Source organism: Hyla sarda, chromosome 2 (assembly GCF_029499605.1).
Source record: "Hyla sarda isolate aHylSar1 chromosome 2, aHylSar1.hap1, whole genome shotgun sequence".
Taxonomy (NCBI): domain Eukaryota; kingdom Metazoa; phylum Chordata; class Amphibia; order Anura; family Hylidae; genus Hyla; species Hyla sarda.
The window spans coordinates 112,955,640-112,971,600 of NC_079190.1; the positions used below are offsets into that span (position 1 = coordinate 112,955,640).

The window sequence follows — 15,961 nt, forward strand, 5'->3', positions numbered from 1 at the left end:
ATCCGCCATATTAGATGCCCTGAAGCCTGGACCGCACTAAATGGAGTTCAATGATGCAATCGATATTCGGATTAATTGTGAAGCGATTTTTTTCTGAAATTTGTAATGAATTCGGATTCTTCAGATTCGATTCGCTCATCCCTAGTGGGAGTTAAGTAGGTGTTTTTTGTTTTATTCTGGCAGCCTGGGCATGATATATACATTTAAAAAAAGTTAACCATTGGCGTACCCCTTTAAGGGTTTTCCCTCCTGACTCTGGACCATGTGACCAATACAAACTTCAAATGTAAAGTCTCTGGGACCATCTTGGTCAGACGCTAAGACGCTTGCTTCCTTTGTTGTTTGTTGTAGTGATCAGTTGGGGTCTCAACACTCAGACCCCGACCCTACAAAACATTTGACATATCTCTACGACAATGTGAAGTTTCTTTAATCGGATTCATAACAATACAAATGTACATTTGTATTGTTATCATTGGACTTGGATTGGTGTATATGACATTCTATGTATTTATTTTGTGGTATAATATATTTACATTTTAGAAGAAGTCTATTATCAAGCCCCTCCCTCCCTATTTGTACAGCATGAGAGTATATATAAAATTTCCTCCTCATACCTCTATGTGTCAGGTTTCTACAATATTATTGTTACTAGTTTCATAATAAAACCTGATTATCTCGACCTGTGGCTATATTACACGGGGCACTTATCGGCTGAATGGCCAAACTATCATTTGGCTGACAATATTATCTTTTAAGCTGGTAAAGAAACAATGTTTATCGGCCGCACATCTCCCTGTGTAAGGGGATGAGTGGCCAACAATAATGGAAGTAATGTGCTGCGCAAACAATCCATTATTGTCATGGAACCCTTCCCACACAATAGCTAAGCCATGTAATAGGTATGCCTGTGCAATACCATTCTTAGACAGTACCAGAGGCATATAGTTCTGTCTTTAATCCTGTGCCTACTGCTGATGATGAGATGATAACATTAGTTTTACTGTTGTTGTAAAACAAGTTGCTTTTATAAAAGTCAGAAATTATCCGTCTCTCTAGTGGTCAATAGAATAATTGCAATATTTCATCTTTTTCATATACATGGATATGCACAAAAATTAAAATATAATTTTATATGAATGATTTGTAAACTTATTTTCAATAATGTCACAGTTTAATTATATCTAGAATTGTAAATTTCAGGACAGAAAAGGACATTTGCAGTGCGTTTCAAACGTGCAGAGGGCTATCCTATTGATCTCTATTACCTGATGGACTTGTCATACTCCATGAAGGATGATCTGGAGAATGTGAAAAAATTAGGAAGTGACATTCAGCAAGTGCTACACAAGGTCACCAAGTCTGTACGCATTGGTATGATAAATGTGACAAATACAGCATTAGAGTAGATAATAGTGGATAAAATAGTAATTAGAAAAATTTAAATATTTAACAAATGACTTAAAAACGTACAACGCATTTTTGGACCAATATGGCCCCTTCCTCAGGTACCTGAGGAAGGGGTGGATTGGCCCAAAAATGCACTGTACAATTTTTAAGATTTTTTTTTAATAAATAAGTTGACACAACACTGCCAACTTGCTGTACAGTTTTTTTTTGTTTTCGAATGGGTTTTCCTAAAATAAAAAAAAATATAGCTTCCAGGCCATCTCCAACCTTTGCATGCCGTGAAGATGGTCGGGTGCCACAAAACTGCTGATTTGGCTTAGTTATGTAATTTGTGTAACTCTTATTGATATTAATAGGAGTTGTGCAAATGGCTTAGCCCTGTGAGCTATGCTATGTGTGACTTCCAGAGAATAGAGAAGTGTCTGATCATGGGGATCTGATGGTTGGGCCCTCCCTGTGACCTTAAGAACGGGGATCTGAGGCTTCTGTTGAAATGAAGTAACAATCATGTTCCATTCATTCTCTTTGAAAGTTGTCGAAGACTCCCATTAAAAAATAATGGAGCACATACCACCCGTCTGTTCTGATGGGAGACCTAAGCTTGAAGACATGTTTACCCAAAACACCATGTCACCTTGGCTATTGGCATATATCCTGGGCATGTATGTGTTATACACACACATAGTTTTTGATGATATCTATATTTGGGGTCATCAAGTTGGGGCTTCCATTATGTGTCATGGTGATCACTACTGGTATAGATGAGGTCATTAGAAGTATATGAGGTGATGTGATGAGCAGTTTGTGAATTGTGCAGTGGATCTCTCTCTCTCTCTCTGATTTTGCAAATTCTACACAGGTTTCGGCTCATTTGTGGATAAGACAGTTTTACCCTACGTGAACACAGTGAAATGGCACATACAGAATCCTTGTCCTTCCCGAACAGAACGCTGCCAGCCACCCTTCAGCTACCGACATGTCTTGTCTTTAACTTCAAACCTCACCTTATTCCAGCAACGAGTCAGTGCAGAGAATATCTCAGGCAACCTGGACACACCTGAGGGAGGGCTGGACGCAATACTACAGGCAGCTGTGTGCACAGTAAGAACACAACATATTCAGAATCAATGAAGGATAAATGCCTTATTTTTATTTCCAATAAATGCCTTATTTCTGCATATTTTCTGCAACTGATTTTGCTGCCCATTGACTTCAAAATACATACGCATGTGTGGCCCTACCCTTAAAGTGGGGTCTTGTCTGCCCATCTAATATGACCCTTTCATTGAGTAGGCTTATAGATAATGTAAGGTAACATCACAGCCTCCAAGATAGGTTGACTGTCAATGTGGACATTAAGCATAAAATGTTATCTCTATAAGGACAATTCCTTTAAAAGAAAACTGTCATCAAAATAATGTCCAGTGTCTTATCTCGGTCACTGGCCTTGATTGATAGAGCTCTCTGTCTGTCATTGCTATAGGCAGAGATCTATTAGGTTTGGGAGAAGCCACAGGGGACCGCCCCTATGACTTGTGGTTCATGCAGCATGATGGTTCCTTTTATAGTAGCTGGCTAGATTTACCAGATCATATCATTTATGAACTAACTCTCTTTTGCAGGATCACATTGGCTGGAGAAATGTGACGCGCCTGTTGGTGTTTGCATCTGATGATGTCTTCCACATGGCGGGGGATGGCAAATTAGGTGGTATCTACATGCCTACAGATGGGCGCTGCCACCTAAATGAGAATGGAGAGTATTACCAAAGTAATATGTTTGTGAGTAATGATAATTATTACAGTTCTAGACCTCATTATGAACCTTATCTCTGGATTGTAAAAAAACAAAACATTTTATTTTCCATGTGTTTCTTGTACAGGATTACCCATCCGTGGGCCATCTCTCCCAGATCCTTACAGCAGCCAATATCCAGCCTATATTTGCTGTTACAAGTAACGTCCTCCCTACATATCAGGTTTGCACAACAAAGATTTTTATGTTGTAGGAAGAGAGAACAGGGTTTATTGTCTCTGAGACTTTCCCATTCAGGGTCTAGCGAATATCAGACTGCCCACTAGGGGCACTCTGCTACAACATAATCTTCATTCTGGGCACAAGTATAAAGCACTTCAGTGACCATCCTGTAGCTCCCTCATCAGTTCACATCATTTTCTGTTAGATGTTCAGAGCATAAACAGATGTAGCAAATGTGAATTGATCATTTAACTTTGTTTCATTGTTTAAAGGGGCATTTCCAACTTGCAAAGGGAACTCAGCGCTTGCCAATGTTCTGAAGCCCCTATAGAGAATAAATAAAATGCTGGCTGCGCATGTGCATTTTTTCGGAGAGAAATTTTTCCTCTGCTCTGGTGATCATTGGTCAGACTCAAAACAATCAGCTATTCCTGTGGATAGGGGCTTCTTTACAAGTTGGGAATATCCCGTTAAAAATTTTCAACTGAAAACTAGCAGGGAAATGGTGTAATGTGTATAAAATAATGAGGACACAATAGAGGAGAATTTATCAATTGGTGTGCACCTGCAAAATTGTGCGCACAGTGTTTTTATTTTGCACTTTGATTTGTGCCGAAATTATCTTCTCATTTTTGTGCTATTTCTGTGTTCACTGTGCTGGCTTCATCATAATTTCCAGGGGGTGTGGTTAGCAGATCCACTAGTTCATGCACTGAATTTCTCACTTGCTCAAAAATTTTTTTTTGTACAAATGTATTCCAGTGACCAGCTGGTGTAGGAATTTGTGTGAGCTTTTCACCCTTTTTTCCACCATTCTAGAGCTTCCTGTAATTTGTGCAAATTTATGAAGTAACGTAATACATTTTGCGCAGCAAGTGGGAAAACCATACACTTGTGCAGCCATACACTTGTCCCTCCCAATATAGTTATCTTTTTCTGCAGCATGTTCAACAGATTGCAAAAAAAGAAAAAAAGTTAATTAATCATCAGATGGGCATAAAGCACTCGAGGGCTATGGAGAATGTTTGTACACCTAAAAAAGACTTAGGGTGGTATAAGTATGTCTAGTATAATAAGTAAAGCCGACACTTTTTTGATACGCATTACACATATTTATTCAACTTAAAAAACTTTATAACTCACATTTTTTCTTTGCAAGGGGACATTGTCCTATCATTATTGATAAATGGGCACTTTAATATGTATAGGACAGGATAGACATGAATTTAAAGAGTACCTGTCACCAAACTTTTCTAAAGTAACTCACGCTATGTTCCCTAACTACTCCTAACACCCCTCCCGCTATAAAAAAAAAAAATTCAGTGCTTTAAAAAGCTCTGTATCTTACCTTTATTCTTGCTCCCATACTGCAATCTCCCAGCAGGAGAAAGTGGGCTTTCCCCAGCAGGCGTGACATCACTGAAGCCTGCTGGGGGAGCACTTCCACCCTCACATAGTTGCAGTGCTGTGATGAATGGAAGACCTCAGGCTCTGTGCAGCTTTCAGTAAGGCTCTGAATTAATTGCAGCAGGAACCAGAACAGCGCCACCTAGTGGCCTATTTTTCTTTTACATTTTAAACATATTTATGTTGATAATTTTAAAAGCAAGTGAATTGGAAAGTGTCTGCTAATTAAACAAGGAACACTATATTAAAAGCTTTATTTGGGGACTCGCAGGAGCAGAGTTAGGAGAGATGTTGCTATGGCCAGACTAGAACTATTTTTGATCCAGCCCTCCCGGGAGAGGATGTTGGACTAGGGACTCCTTCCATAGCCCTTATGGAAACTTCTGCGTAGAAACTCAGCTGGGAAGTGTACCATGTGAACAATGAATCACTCATCTGATACAAAGTATGCAAATATGTCAGTGTATGCTGTTCTTGCAATGTAATACACTTTTTTTTTGCTAGAGAACTCAACAGTATCCCATACACAGATTTAGGTATTTAGAAGAGGTTTTCCTATTTCCAACTTCTTATTTTTTGTAGCTGGGACACAAGCACTGGGACAATGCGCACTGTTCTCCCTATAATAACATAATTTAGCCTCATAATTGATGCTGCTCTTTACTAGGTAGCCATATTGTCTTTTTTTATTTTTATCGTAGGGACTAAGTGAGCTGATTCCTAAATCTGCAGTGGGTGAACTAAAGGAAGATTCCAGCAATGTGGTTAATCTGATCTCTCAAGCCTACAATGTAAGTAGTTTATACTTTGTGGTGGAAGAACCAGGATGTATAATTCCTACCTAATTCTTGTTTTCTTTTCAGAATTTATCATCCACAGTGAACTTGCAACATGTGAATTTACCAAAAGGAATCCAAATCTCTTATGACTCCCATTGTCCTGACTCCACCACGGAGGGTCAGCCACATGGTCTATGCTCAGGGGTCAAAATAAACCAAACGGTATGTAAATAAATATACTGACATGCTATCACATATTTGAGTACAACACAGAAACAGGATACATTTAGGAAATGGACTGAATATAGTCGCAATTAACCTACATGCAGCCCATTAAAGTCAATGAGCCAACTGGGAATCCATGAAGCTGCTATACATTGGCATCACTTTTTGACAGGTTACTGATATACAGCTGGTACTGTATATGCTCTGAAACATAATGTGAATGTGATAAAGGGGTACTCTGCTGAAAACATCTTATCCCCTATCCAAAGGATAGGGAATAAGATGTTAGATCGCGGGGGTCCCCCCCCCCTGCCATCTCCGGGCCGGCAGCAGTGGTGCCTGGAACACGGAAGCTTACAGCTTCCGCATTCGTGACATCAAGCCACGCCCCCTCCATTCATGTCTATGGGAGGGGGCATGACGGGGGATAAGATGTCTAGGGGCAGAGTACCCCTTTAAGGACTAACAAGATCACCCAGCTTTTCCAGACTCTTTTAGCAGTAAGGGTGAGGATAAATAGTAACTTATTGTTACATACAAGTCAAAGTTACATGCTGTCTTCCATTATTCAAATGTGTCTTTGCTGCTAACCAATATGTTCTCCATTAATAGGTGAATTCTATACCACATGTGGCTGCCTTTGTGAAAGTTGTTTTGACAACATTGCAATATATGCTTAAAAATTATATGGAGAATAACAAACATATAAATATTTCTAAGGGCTCTTAGCACTCATGCATACGGCGTTACACACTTTACAACTGCAGGAGGAGTCCCGTTATAGGGTGAATGATTATCGGCCCATGTGAAAGGGCCAGTGATCAGAAGACCGGGGGTGGACATATCGCCTGTGCAGCCAGTTCAGCTGCATAGGGGCCCAGCGTGTGAGGGGCCCCCTCACACAACACACACGTAGGCAGCGTACTCACTATTCTAAAGCGGCCACGGAGGATAATAGGGGGCCGACCCGGGTCTGGCGCGGGACGTCACGCAAGTGACTTACCTCCGCAGACCCGCACAGGAGGACGTCAGTGATGTCACTCGTCAGGCCGCTGCCGGAGACCAGGCACATTCTTTGCACAGGGGCCCTCTGCTGTCTGTGTCCACCCCTGCAGAAGACAAATGAGCAAACACTTGTTCATCGGTTGATCACATTTTTTTTGTGGCCAGTAAAATCATTGTTGTTGGCTGCACATTTCCCATGTAAACAGCGGATGTGTGGCCAATAATGGTTAATTTAAAGGGCCACACAATTGATCACGCCATGTCAGGGCACTGAGAGTGACACTTGTTATCTGCAGTGTGCTGGCCCATGTAAAATTACCCTAATGATCTGGACTCTGGTTCCATAAACACTTCATGTTCCTCTATTTGTCGCCTCTATGAGGTGCCATATTCTTCACTTCGGCCATATGCAATGGTTTACATGAACAAATGACAAGTTATACTAAGACTTTTCCCACAAAACTATATATCAATCTGTGCATCCTCCTCCTGCTGTATAACAGGATGCCTACAGATTGGACTGTGTTTTCAAAGTGGCAGGTTCTCTTTTAAAGGGGTATTCCAGGCAAAAACTTTTATATATATATATATATATATATAGATATATATATATATATATATCAACAGGCTCCAGAAAATTAAACAGATTTGTAAATTACTTCTATTAAAAAAACTTAATCCTTTCAATACTTATGAGCTTCTGAAGTTAAGGTTGTTCTTTTCTGTCTAAATCTTCTCTGATGACACCTGTCTCGGGAAACGCCCAGTTTAGAAGCAAATCCCCCTAGCAAACCTCTTCTAAACTGGGCGTTTCCCGAGACAGGTGTCATCAGAGAAGATTTAGACAGAAAAGAACAACCTTAACTTCAGAAGCTCATAAGTACTGAAAGGATTAAGATTTTTTAATAGAAGTAATTTACAAATCTGTTTAACTTTCTGGAGCCAGTTGATATATATAAAAAGGTTTTGCCTGGATAACCCTTTAAGGGGATTGTCTGGTTTAAAAACGTATTTTCAAAAACCCTATTAGGGGAATATAGTGTCATTAAAAATGCAGTCTGCTCTGCAGGCACCATGTTATGGAGCAGAACGAGGGTGCGCAGATTGATATTTATAGTTTTGTGTTAAAATTTTCAGGATAATTCTTTAGTTATTCATATAAATCCCTTCCCATTCTAGGCTAAGTAGTCATGTGGATGGTCCCACTCAATGACTGACACCTATCTGTGCACATATAGGGTGGGGGTGGGGTCTGTCAATCATTGAATAGGACCACCCATGTGACAACTTAGCGCAGAGTAAGAAAATAATTAAATGAATACATTACAATTTACACTTGATGCCTTAAGATTAGACTGCATTTTAGTGTAACAGGTTCCTTTTAACAAAGGGGTGGGTAATTTGTTCAGCACCTTAAAGGGGTTATCCAGGAATAGAAAAGCATGGCTAATTTCTATTAAAAACAGCTCCACGTCTGTCTCCAGGTTGGGTGTGGTTTTATAACTTTGCTCCAATTCACTTCAATGGAACTACGCTGCAGAACCACACCCAACCTGGAGACAGACAGGGAGCGTATTTTGAAAGAAAGTAGCTGTGTTTTTCTATTCCTGGATAACTCCTTTAATCTATTATACAGAGTAGAAAGCAGGTACAAAGAGCTTTCTTCTAGAGGACATGTCACTCTCTTATATTGCATATTAATTTCAGTGGGCTTTATGTAATGCTTCATTTTCCCTGTAGAGGCGCTGCAGCGAAATTAACACTTACTGCTGAGTTCCTAGTTTTCTGCCCAAGATTGATAGGATTTTGAGGAATAAGCAGATCGCACTTTGGCTTAAAATTGATGCAAAAAGATGGCAATAGGCATCGTTGCTATAAAGAACTGTTATCGAAACTCTTACCAATAATCATTTATTACTGTCCAGTATTATGCGTTACACATTTATTTTATGACACATTAAGCAACCATCGGTGGAAAGGTGAGATGTTCTCTGATGACATTGTTCTTCTTTGAATTCTTTCAGGTAGAGTTTAATGTCACATTATGGATGGATGAGAATACTTGTCAGGATGGTTTGCAGCGTTTCAAGCTCAGGGTGCTGGGATTCAATGAAGAGATAAATGTGGATGTTGAGCCTGTATGTAATTGTGACTGCAAGGATCAGGAAGTCTTCTCCAGTTATTGCTCTCGGCAATATGGAAACTTCAGCTGTGGCATCTGCAGGTGAACAATAAACTACTAAAGCATAAATTAGATTCAGGGTTGAATTTGTCCTTGTAAATGCTGATACTATAGTATCAACCTTTAACTAGGGTTGCCACCTTTCTTGCAAAAAAAAAAACCCGACCATGCTAATTTGCATAATTAATTATATATGTGTGACATCACAGGATACACATATGGGGGGAAAATGTTGTGTTTTTCTGACCCCCTATAACTTTTTTATTTCTCCTTATACGGGCCTGTATGAGGGCTCATTTTTTTTGCGCCCCGATCTGCCGTTTTTAACAGTACCATTTTTGTTTTGATGTGATTTTTTGATCGCTTTTTTTTTTATTAAACCCGGGAGTTGCAGTTAGTTACTAACTACGACTCCCAGCATGCCCTGATACAGCTTGTGGCTCAGCAGCTGCCCCAAATGAAAACTACAACTCCCGGCATGTTGGACTATATAGTAGTATATAGTATAGGTCAGTGTTTCCCTATCAAGACTGCCTCCAGCTGTTTCAAAACTACAACTCCCCACATGCCCGGACAGCCAACGGACATGCAACAGCTGGAGGTGCTCTGGTTGGGAAACACTGGTATAGTATATGCTGCAACATACCGGGAGTTGGAGGATTGGTTGGATAAATACCGGCCAGTGCATGGGCAGTATTTTTAATATAAAAATACTGGCAGGGTGGCCAATATAGCGGCTGTGCTGGTAAAATACCGGCCAGGTGGCAACCCTACCTAGAACATGATGGAATCCTGTCATTGCCCAGGGGCTTTAGCCAATATAAATAGCACAATGCACAATACCAGCATGTGGCTGCATTATCATCATGCCAGAAAAACAGGCTTTACAAAAGAGGGAGGTTGGTATCAGACTTATTTTTATATAGTTTCATTATGATCATTTCCCAATACTTAAAATCTGCTGAACATATAACGTTATCCTTTAGTACATCAGGTAACATTTCTGTTTTGTTTGTGTAGGGTGAATTCTGGTCACTGGTGTTGACTTTTGTTTAAAGGGGTACTCCGCTGCCCCAGCGTTCGGAACATTTTGTTTCCGAATGTTTGAAGCGAGCGTCAGGGGTCGTGATATCATGGCCATGCCCCTCATAACATCACATCACAGCCCCTCAATGCAAGCCTATGGAAGGGGGCATGGCGGTCGCTGGGGGACCCTGTGATCAGATAAGATATCTAAGGGGGGAGTACCCCTTTAAGGCTACTTTCATACTGCCATTGTACCCCTTTGAGAATGGCCGTTAAGCTCTCTCTTTTTTTTTGCCTTTAATGACTGCTATCTGGATGGGGCACAATGGGTCCCGATGGATCCCATTATAGTCAATGGGGTCCGTCGGGAGCCGTTGTTTTTCAGTGGGAGTAGCTGGAGCTTGCAGTAATTTTTTTCCCTTATTCTCCCCTGATCTTCTGATGTGCGCTGTGCTGCCATGTGACAACGGCAGTGTGAAAGTAGCCTAACATGCTGGTGATACATTTGGCTGACTTATTAAGAGGTACACACCTCGTAATGTATCTGCAACTTCAGCTGTGGCTGTTCATTTTCCATACTTCAAAATCTATGCTAGCTCCAAGTTAGCGTAGATTTTAGCTACAATTAAGATAATTTACTATGGTAAGTTGTAGTAAATTTGGTCACATCCCCTTTATGCTAAGCCCCACCTCCTTAAAAGTGGCAAAACGTAGCGTAAAAGGCACTAGGCACAAGAGGATTGTTGGGTGGCACTACTGTTGTAACTAACGGAGACAAAGAATATAAAGGGGAAACCTCAGGCAAAGAAAATGCATGAGGAGGTGCTTACATAAATATAGTCCAACAGACTCCACACTAAAATGTGCACTCACACTTAAAATGTAGCTTTTCTTTTTGCTTCAAATTAAAAAAATATTATGGAAAAGATAGCTGGAATTGACTGCCAGCTATAATTTTGGGGAGTTTTCATCACCAGAAAATGACCTATTGTTAAGGTACGTTCACACGTATGCAGATTTGATGCGCAGGATTTTCTGCTGCAGATTTCAGTGTAAACTAAATGACTGAGCACAACTTCTAATCTGCAGTTACAAATCCTGCGCATCAAATCCGTGCAGGATCCTGTACGTGTGAACGTACCCTTAACAGATTGTTTTTTTGTACATACATAGGCTTCATTAAATACAGATACAAGTTACAGTCAATATCTGAAGCCCACATGTCATAATGCTGAATTTCTTGTTTTGCAGCTGCATGGATGGATATAAAGGAAAACATTGCGAATGCCACCAAGAAAAACATGATTCCAATGATGGCTGTATCATAAACGGATCGCTGACATGTAACGGACGGGGAAAGTGTGAATGTGGGCGCTGTGCCTGCAATAAAAATGTGCGGGGACCGTTCTGTGAATGTGATGACGCTAGCTGTGAAAGATATGAAGGACAGCTATGTGGAGGTAAACTAATAGTGTTTGAAAATAAATAAATAATTATATATATATATATATATATGTATGTATATAAATACACACACACAGTATATACACTGCTGAAAAAATAAAGGGAACCCTCAAACAATACAATGTAACTCTAAGTCAATCACACTTCTGTGAAATCACACTGTCCACTCAGGAAGCAACACTGATTGACAATCAATTTCACATGCTGTTGTGCAAATGGAACAGACAACAGGTGGAAATTATAGGCAATTAGCAAGACACCCCCAATAAAGGAGTGGTTCTGCACGTGGTGACCACAGACCACCTCTCAGTTCCTATGCTTCCTGGCTGATGTTTTGGTCACTTTTGAATGCTGGCTGTTTTATTTTTTTTGGTCACTTTTGAATGCTGGCAGTGCTTTCACTCTAGTGGTAGCATGAGACGGAGTCTACAACCCACACAAGTGGCTCAGGTAGTGCAGCTCATCCAGTCTAGAGACAGACACTGTGGAGAATGTTCTTCTGCCTGCAACATCCTCCAGCATGATCGGTTTGGTGGTGGGTCAGTAATGGTGTGGGGAGGCATTTCTTTGGGGGGGCCGCACAGCCCTCCATGTGCTTGCCAGAGGTAGCCTGACTGCCATTAGGATGAGATCCTCAGACCCCTTGTGAGACCATATGCTGGTGCGGTTGGCCCTGGGTGCCTCCTAATGTAAGACAATGCTAGACCTCATGTGGCTGGAGTGTGTCAGCAGTTCCTGCAAGAGAAAGGCATTAATGCTATTGACTGGCCCGACCGTTCCCCAGACCTGAATCCGACTGAGCACATCTGGGACATCAGGTCTCACTCCATCCACCAATGCCACTTTGCACCACAGACTGTCCAGTAGTTGGCGGATGCTTTAGTCCAGGTCAGGAGACCATCCGCCACCTCATCAGGATCATGCCCAGGCATTGTAGGGAGGTCATACAGGCACGTGGAGGCCACACACACTACTGAGCCTCATTTTGACTTGTGTTAAGAACATTACATCAAAGTTGGATCAGCCTGTAGTGTGGTTTTCCATTTTGAGTGTGACACCATATCCAGACCTCCATGGGTTGATACCTTTTATTTCCATTGATCATTTTTGTGTGATTTTGTTGTCAGCACATTCAACTATGTAAAGACGAAAGTATTTCATACGATTAGTTCATTCATTCAGATCTAGGATGTGTTATCTAAGTGTTCCCTTTATTTTTTTGAGCAGTGTATATATGTCACAAGTAGTGTGGTGTATGCCCCATAAACTTTGGATTTGATGTAAAATACTAGCAGGAGACTTCATCATTAAACTAAAGTTTAATTTATGGCTCCTTTAAACTATTGTGTTGCACATCTTGTTACAGGCACTTCTACTTCTTTCTTCTTGTCCCTTCATTGGAAGCTGTATAAATTGCTATGGATTAAGCTCCCCCTAGTGGTTATTGCAAGCAGCTAGAATTTTTTGTCTTGTTACTCTATGACAGTGTGCAGTGAATTTAAAGCTCTGATATTAATCCCTATTTAAAAATCTGGCCATCTTTACATTAAATAAAATGAATAGGTATTTACATTTTCACTAAACCTTACTATAATTTGCTGATTGCTGAGTTCACACGTTTATAACAAATCACAGTATCGCAAATTGTTACACGCGATTTTGCTGGAAAAAATGGTACATTATAGTGGTTTGCCTAATGGCAGTAAAACACAATATTTATTGCAATTTCAGTCATTCACAACAAACCACACGTGGTCATTGTTTCCAGTACCGCTAATTAGCCTCAACACAGCCTTATGGTACGTGTTTTCGTGCGGCGGGTGTCTACCATTCCTCCTCGTGATGTCACAGCCTCGCCCCCTGAATGCAAGTCTATATAGACTGCATTCAGGGTGTGTGGCTGTGACATCGTGAGTAGCCGTGGCCTACACCCACATCGCAAAAACAGCATTCATAACATTTAATGCCATGCTGACCAGTGGAGTACCCCTTTAAGTTTACAAGGGAAACATGGAATGTCCTGGTAAGGGAGAAAAGTAACACATCGCTATGACTTATGGTCATGGAGGCAAGCATTGGCATGCACAGTACAGTGATCCCTCAACATACGATAGTAATTTGTTCCAAATGAACCATCGTTAGTTGAAACCATCGTATGTTGAGGGATCCATGCAATGATAAGTATAGGAAGTTATACTCACCTGTCCCTGCCGCTCCGGACCATCACTGCTGCCCTGGATGTTGTCCTCCATCGATGTTGCCGTGTCTCCGGGGTATCCACGCCACTCCGGACCGTCACTGCTGCCCGGGATCATCGCTCTTCATCGCAGTCATCACGTCGCTGCACACGCCGCTCCTATTGGATGACAGGACGGCGTGTGATGATGATGAAGGAGAGCCACAGCCATGCAGGGGATCCTGAAGAGGACGATCCGGAGCGTCGGGGACAGGTGAGTGATCATCATCGCAGCACATGGGGCACCTTAAACGGCTATCTGGGGGCAGCTGAAGCAGTCTGCGCTGCCGGACAGCCGTTTATGCGATGGCCCCGACATACAAAAGCATCGTATGTTGATGCTACCTTCAACATGCCATGGCCTCTGAGAGGCCATCGTATGTTGAAATTATCGTATGTCAGGGCCATCGTAGGTCGGGGGGTCACTGTAATTCCCATGGTAAATGTATGTTGGTCACAGGGGCCTGACGAAGCACCAAACGGTGCGATACAGCTGTGCTCCGCTATTGTCGCTTTGTATGAAATTGATTTGCACCTGTATTTTCAGCATGTAGTACCACCCGCAGGAACACATATACCTGCTGTACCGAGTCACACATTAGAAGGAGATTCACTCACAGGTGTATAGGACGGTGCCAGATCCCTTTTTTTCTCTATTGTGATTTCATATGTTATTTCATTATTTTCAGGTATCAACAGGGGAGTCTGCAATTGTGGTGCCTGCAAATGTAATTCCAACTATACCGGCAGTGCTTGTGGCTGTAGCCTGGATACCAGCGCCTGTTCAACACCTAATGGAATATGTAGTGGTCATGGAAAGTGTGAATGTAACAAATGTGTCTGTGACAAAGGGTACTTCAACAAGCTGTGCAGTGACTGCCCTGGATGCCAGACACCATGTCAGGAGTACAGGTAACTACAATAATGATTTAACAATATCTTATAGAATCTTTATATTCCACAGTGCTCAATATATTCCTCAGAGGAATGGCAATGGTCTCTGTCCCTATTTAAACTAAATTCCAGATTACCTGAGAGTACTTCTTTGAAGTGTTGAGGTACCCAGAGGAAACCCATGAAGAACATACAAACTCTGTGCATATGTTGTACTTGGTTGGATGTGAACTCAGGACCCCAGCACTGCAAGGCAACAGCAATAACCAGTTTCAACAAATATAGATACACAATTTTGCAATACTGTTGTTTTTCATGATCTGCTTATGTGGTGGGCTTTAGTTATTAGAGCTGTCGACCCAACTGGGACATGCTGTGCACATGAGTAAGAAAGAATTCTGGGAGTAAAGTCAGAATAGATTAAAGGGGTAAGCCACTGGAAAACATTTTCTTTTAAATCAACTGGTGCCAGAAATTTATACAGATTTGTAAATTACCTCCATTAAAAAATCCCAATCCTTCCAGTACTTATCAGCTGTTGTATTCTCCACAGGAAGTTGTTTCCTTTTTGATTTTCCTTTCTGTTTGACCACAATTCTCTCTGCTGACCCCTCTGTCTATGTCAGGAACTGTCCAGAGCAAGACTGGACAGTTCCTAAAATTGAAAGAGGTGACAGCAGAGAGCACCCTGATCAGACAGAAAGGAAATTAAAAAAGAAAATAACTTCCTGTGTATTATACAGCAACTGATAAGTACTGGTAGGATTGGGATTTTTTAATAGAAGTAATTTACAAATCTGTTTACCGTATATACTCGAGTATAAGCCGAGTTTTTCATCACAATTTTTCTTGCTGAAAACGCCCCCCTCGTCTTATACTCAAGTGAACTCTCCGCCTGTCAATCCCTTCTCAGTGGTCTTCAACCTGTGGTCCTCCAGATGTTGCAAAACTACAACTCCCAGCATGCCCGGACAGCCATCGCCTGTCCTGGCATGCTGGGAGTTGTAGTTTTGAAACATCTGGAGGTCCGCAGGTTGAAGACCACTGCCTTCGTCATCATCCAGACCCCCGTTTAGTTTTCTACTCACCTCCCCTCGGTGGGAAGGAAGGGTGAGCTGGTCCGGGCCATCTATGCTGCAGGGACCATCCGGTGGGGAGGGTTAGTCGTTCCGGGCTGTCCATTTTCACCGGGAGTCCCTGCAGCATAGATGGAGGAGATGGGCTGGACATTTCCGGTCTCTTGCAGTGTTGGGTAACGCCACCGTCGCACCTGCACCTTTTTAGCATATAATATAATAAAGGCTTATATCTCGCAATGTAGAGCAATATTGAAATAAAAAAGGTATGCCCGAAATC

General features: G+C 41.5%; 1 protein-coding gene across 10 annotated transcripts in view; it reads left to right on the forward strand.

Moving 5' to 3' along the window:
• Positions 1-15,961, forward strand: part of ITGB7 (integrin subunit beta 7) — a 181,177-nt gene that overhangs the window by 153,379 nt on the left and 11,837 nt on the right. For all 10 annotated transcript variants that reach the window (XM_056555302.1, XM_056555304.1, XM_056555307.1 and 7 more), the window contains 9 exons: positions 1,204-1,374; positions 2,270-2,511; positions 3,033-3,191; positions 3,293-3,388; positions 5,496-5,585; positions 5,658-5,795; positions 8,828-9,027; positions 11,263-11,471; positions 14,401-14,623. In XM_056555302.1, coding sequence (XP_056411277.1) covers positions 1,204-1,374; positions 2,270-2,511; positions 3,033-3,191; positions 3,293-3,388; positions 5,496-5,585; positions 5,658-5,795; positions 8,828-9,027; positions 11,263-11,471; positions 14,401-14,623 — 1,528 coding nt within the window. The remainder of the gene's footprint in view (positions 1-1,203; positions 1,375-2,269; positions 2,512-3,032; positions 3,192-3,292; positions 3,389-5,495; positions 5,586-5,657; positions 5,796-8,827; positions 9,028-11,262; positions 11,472-14,400; positions 14,624-15,961) is intronic.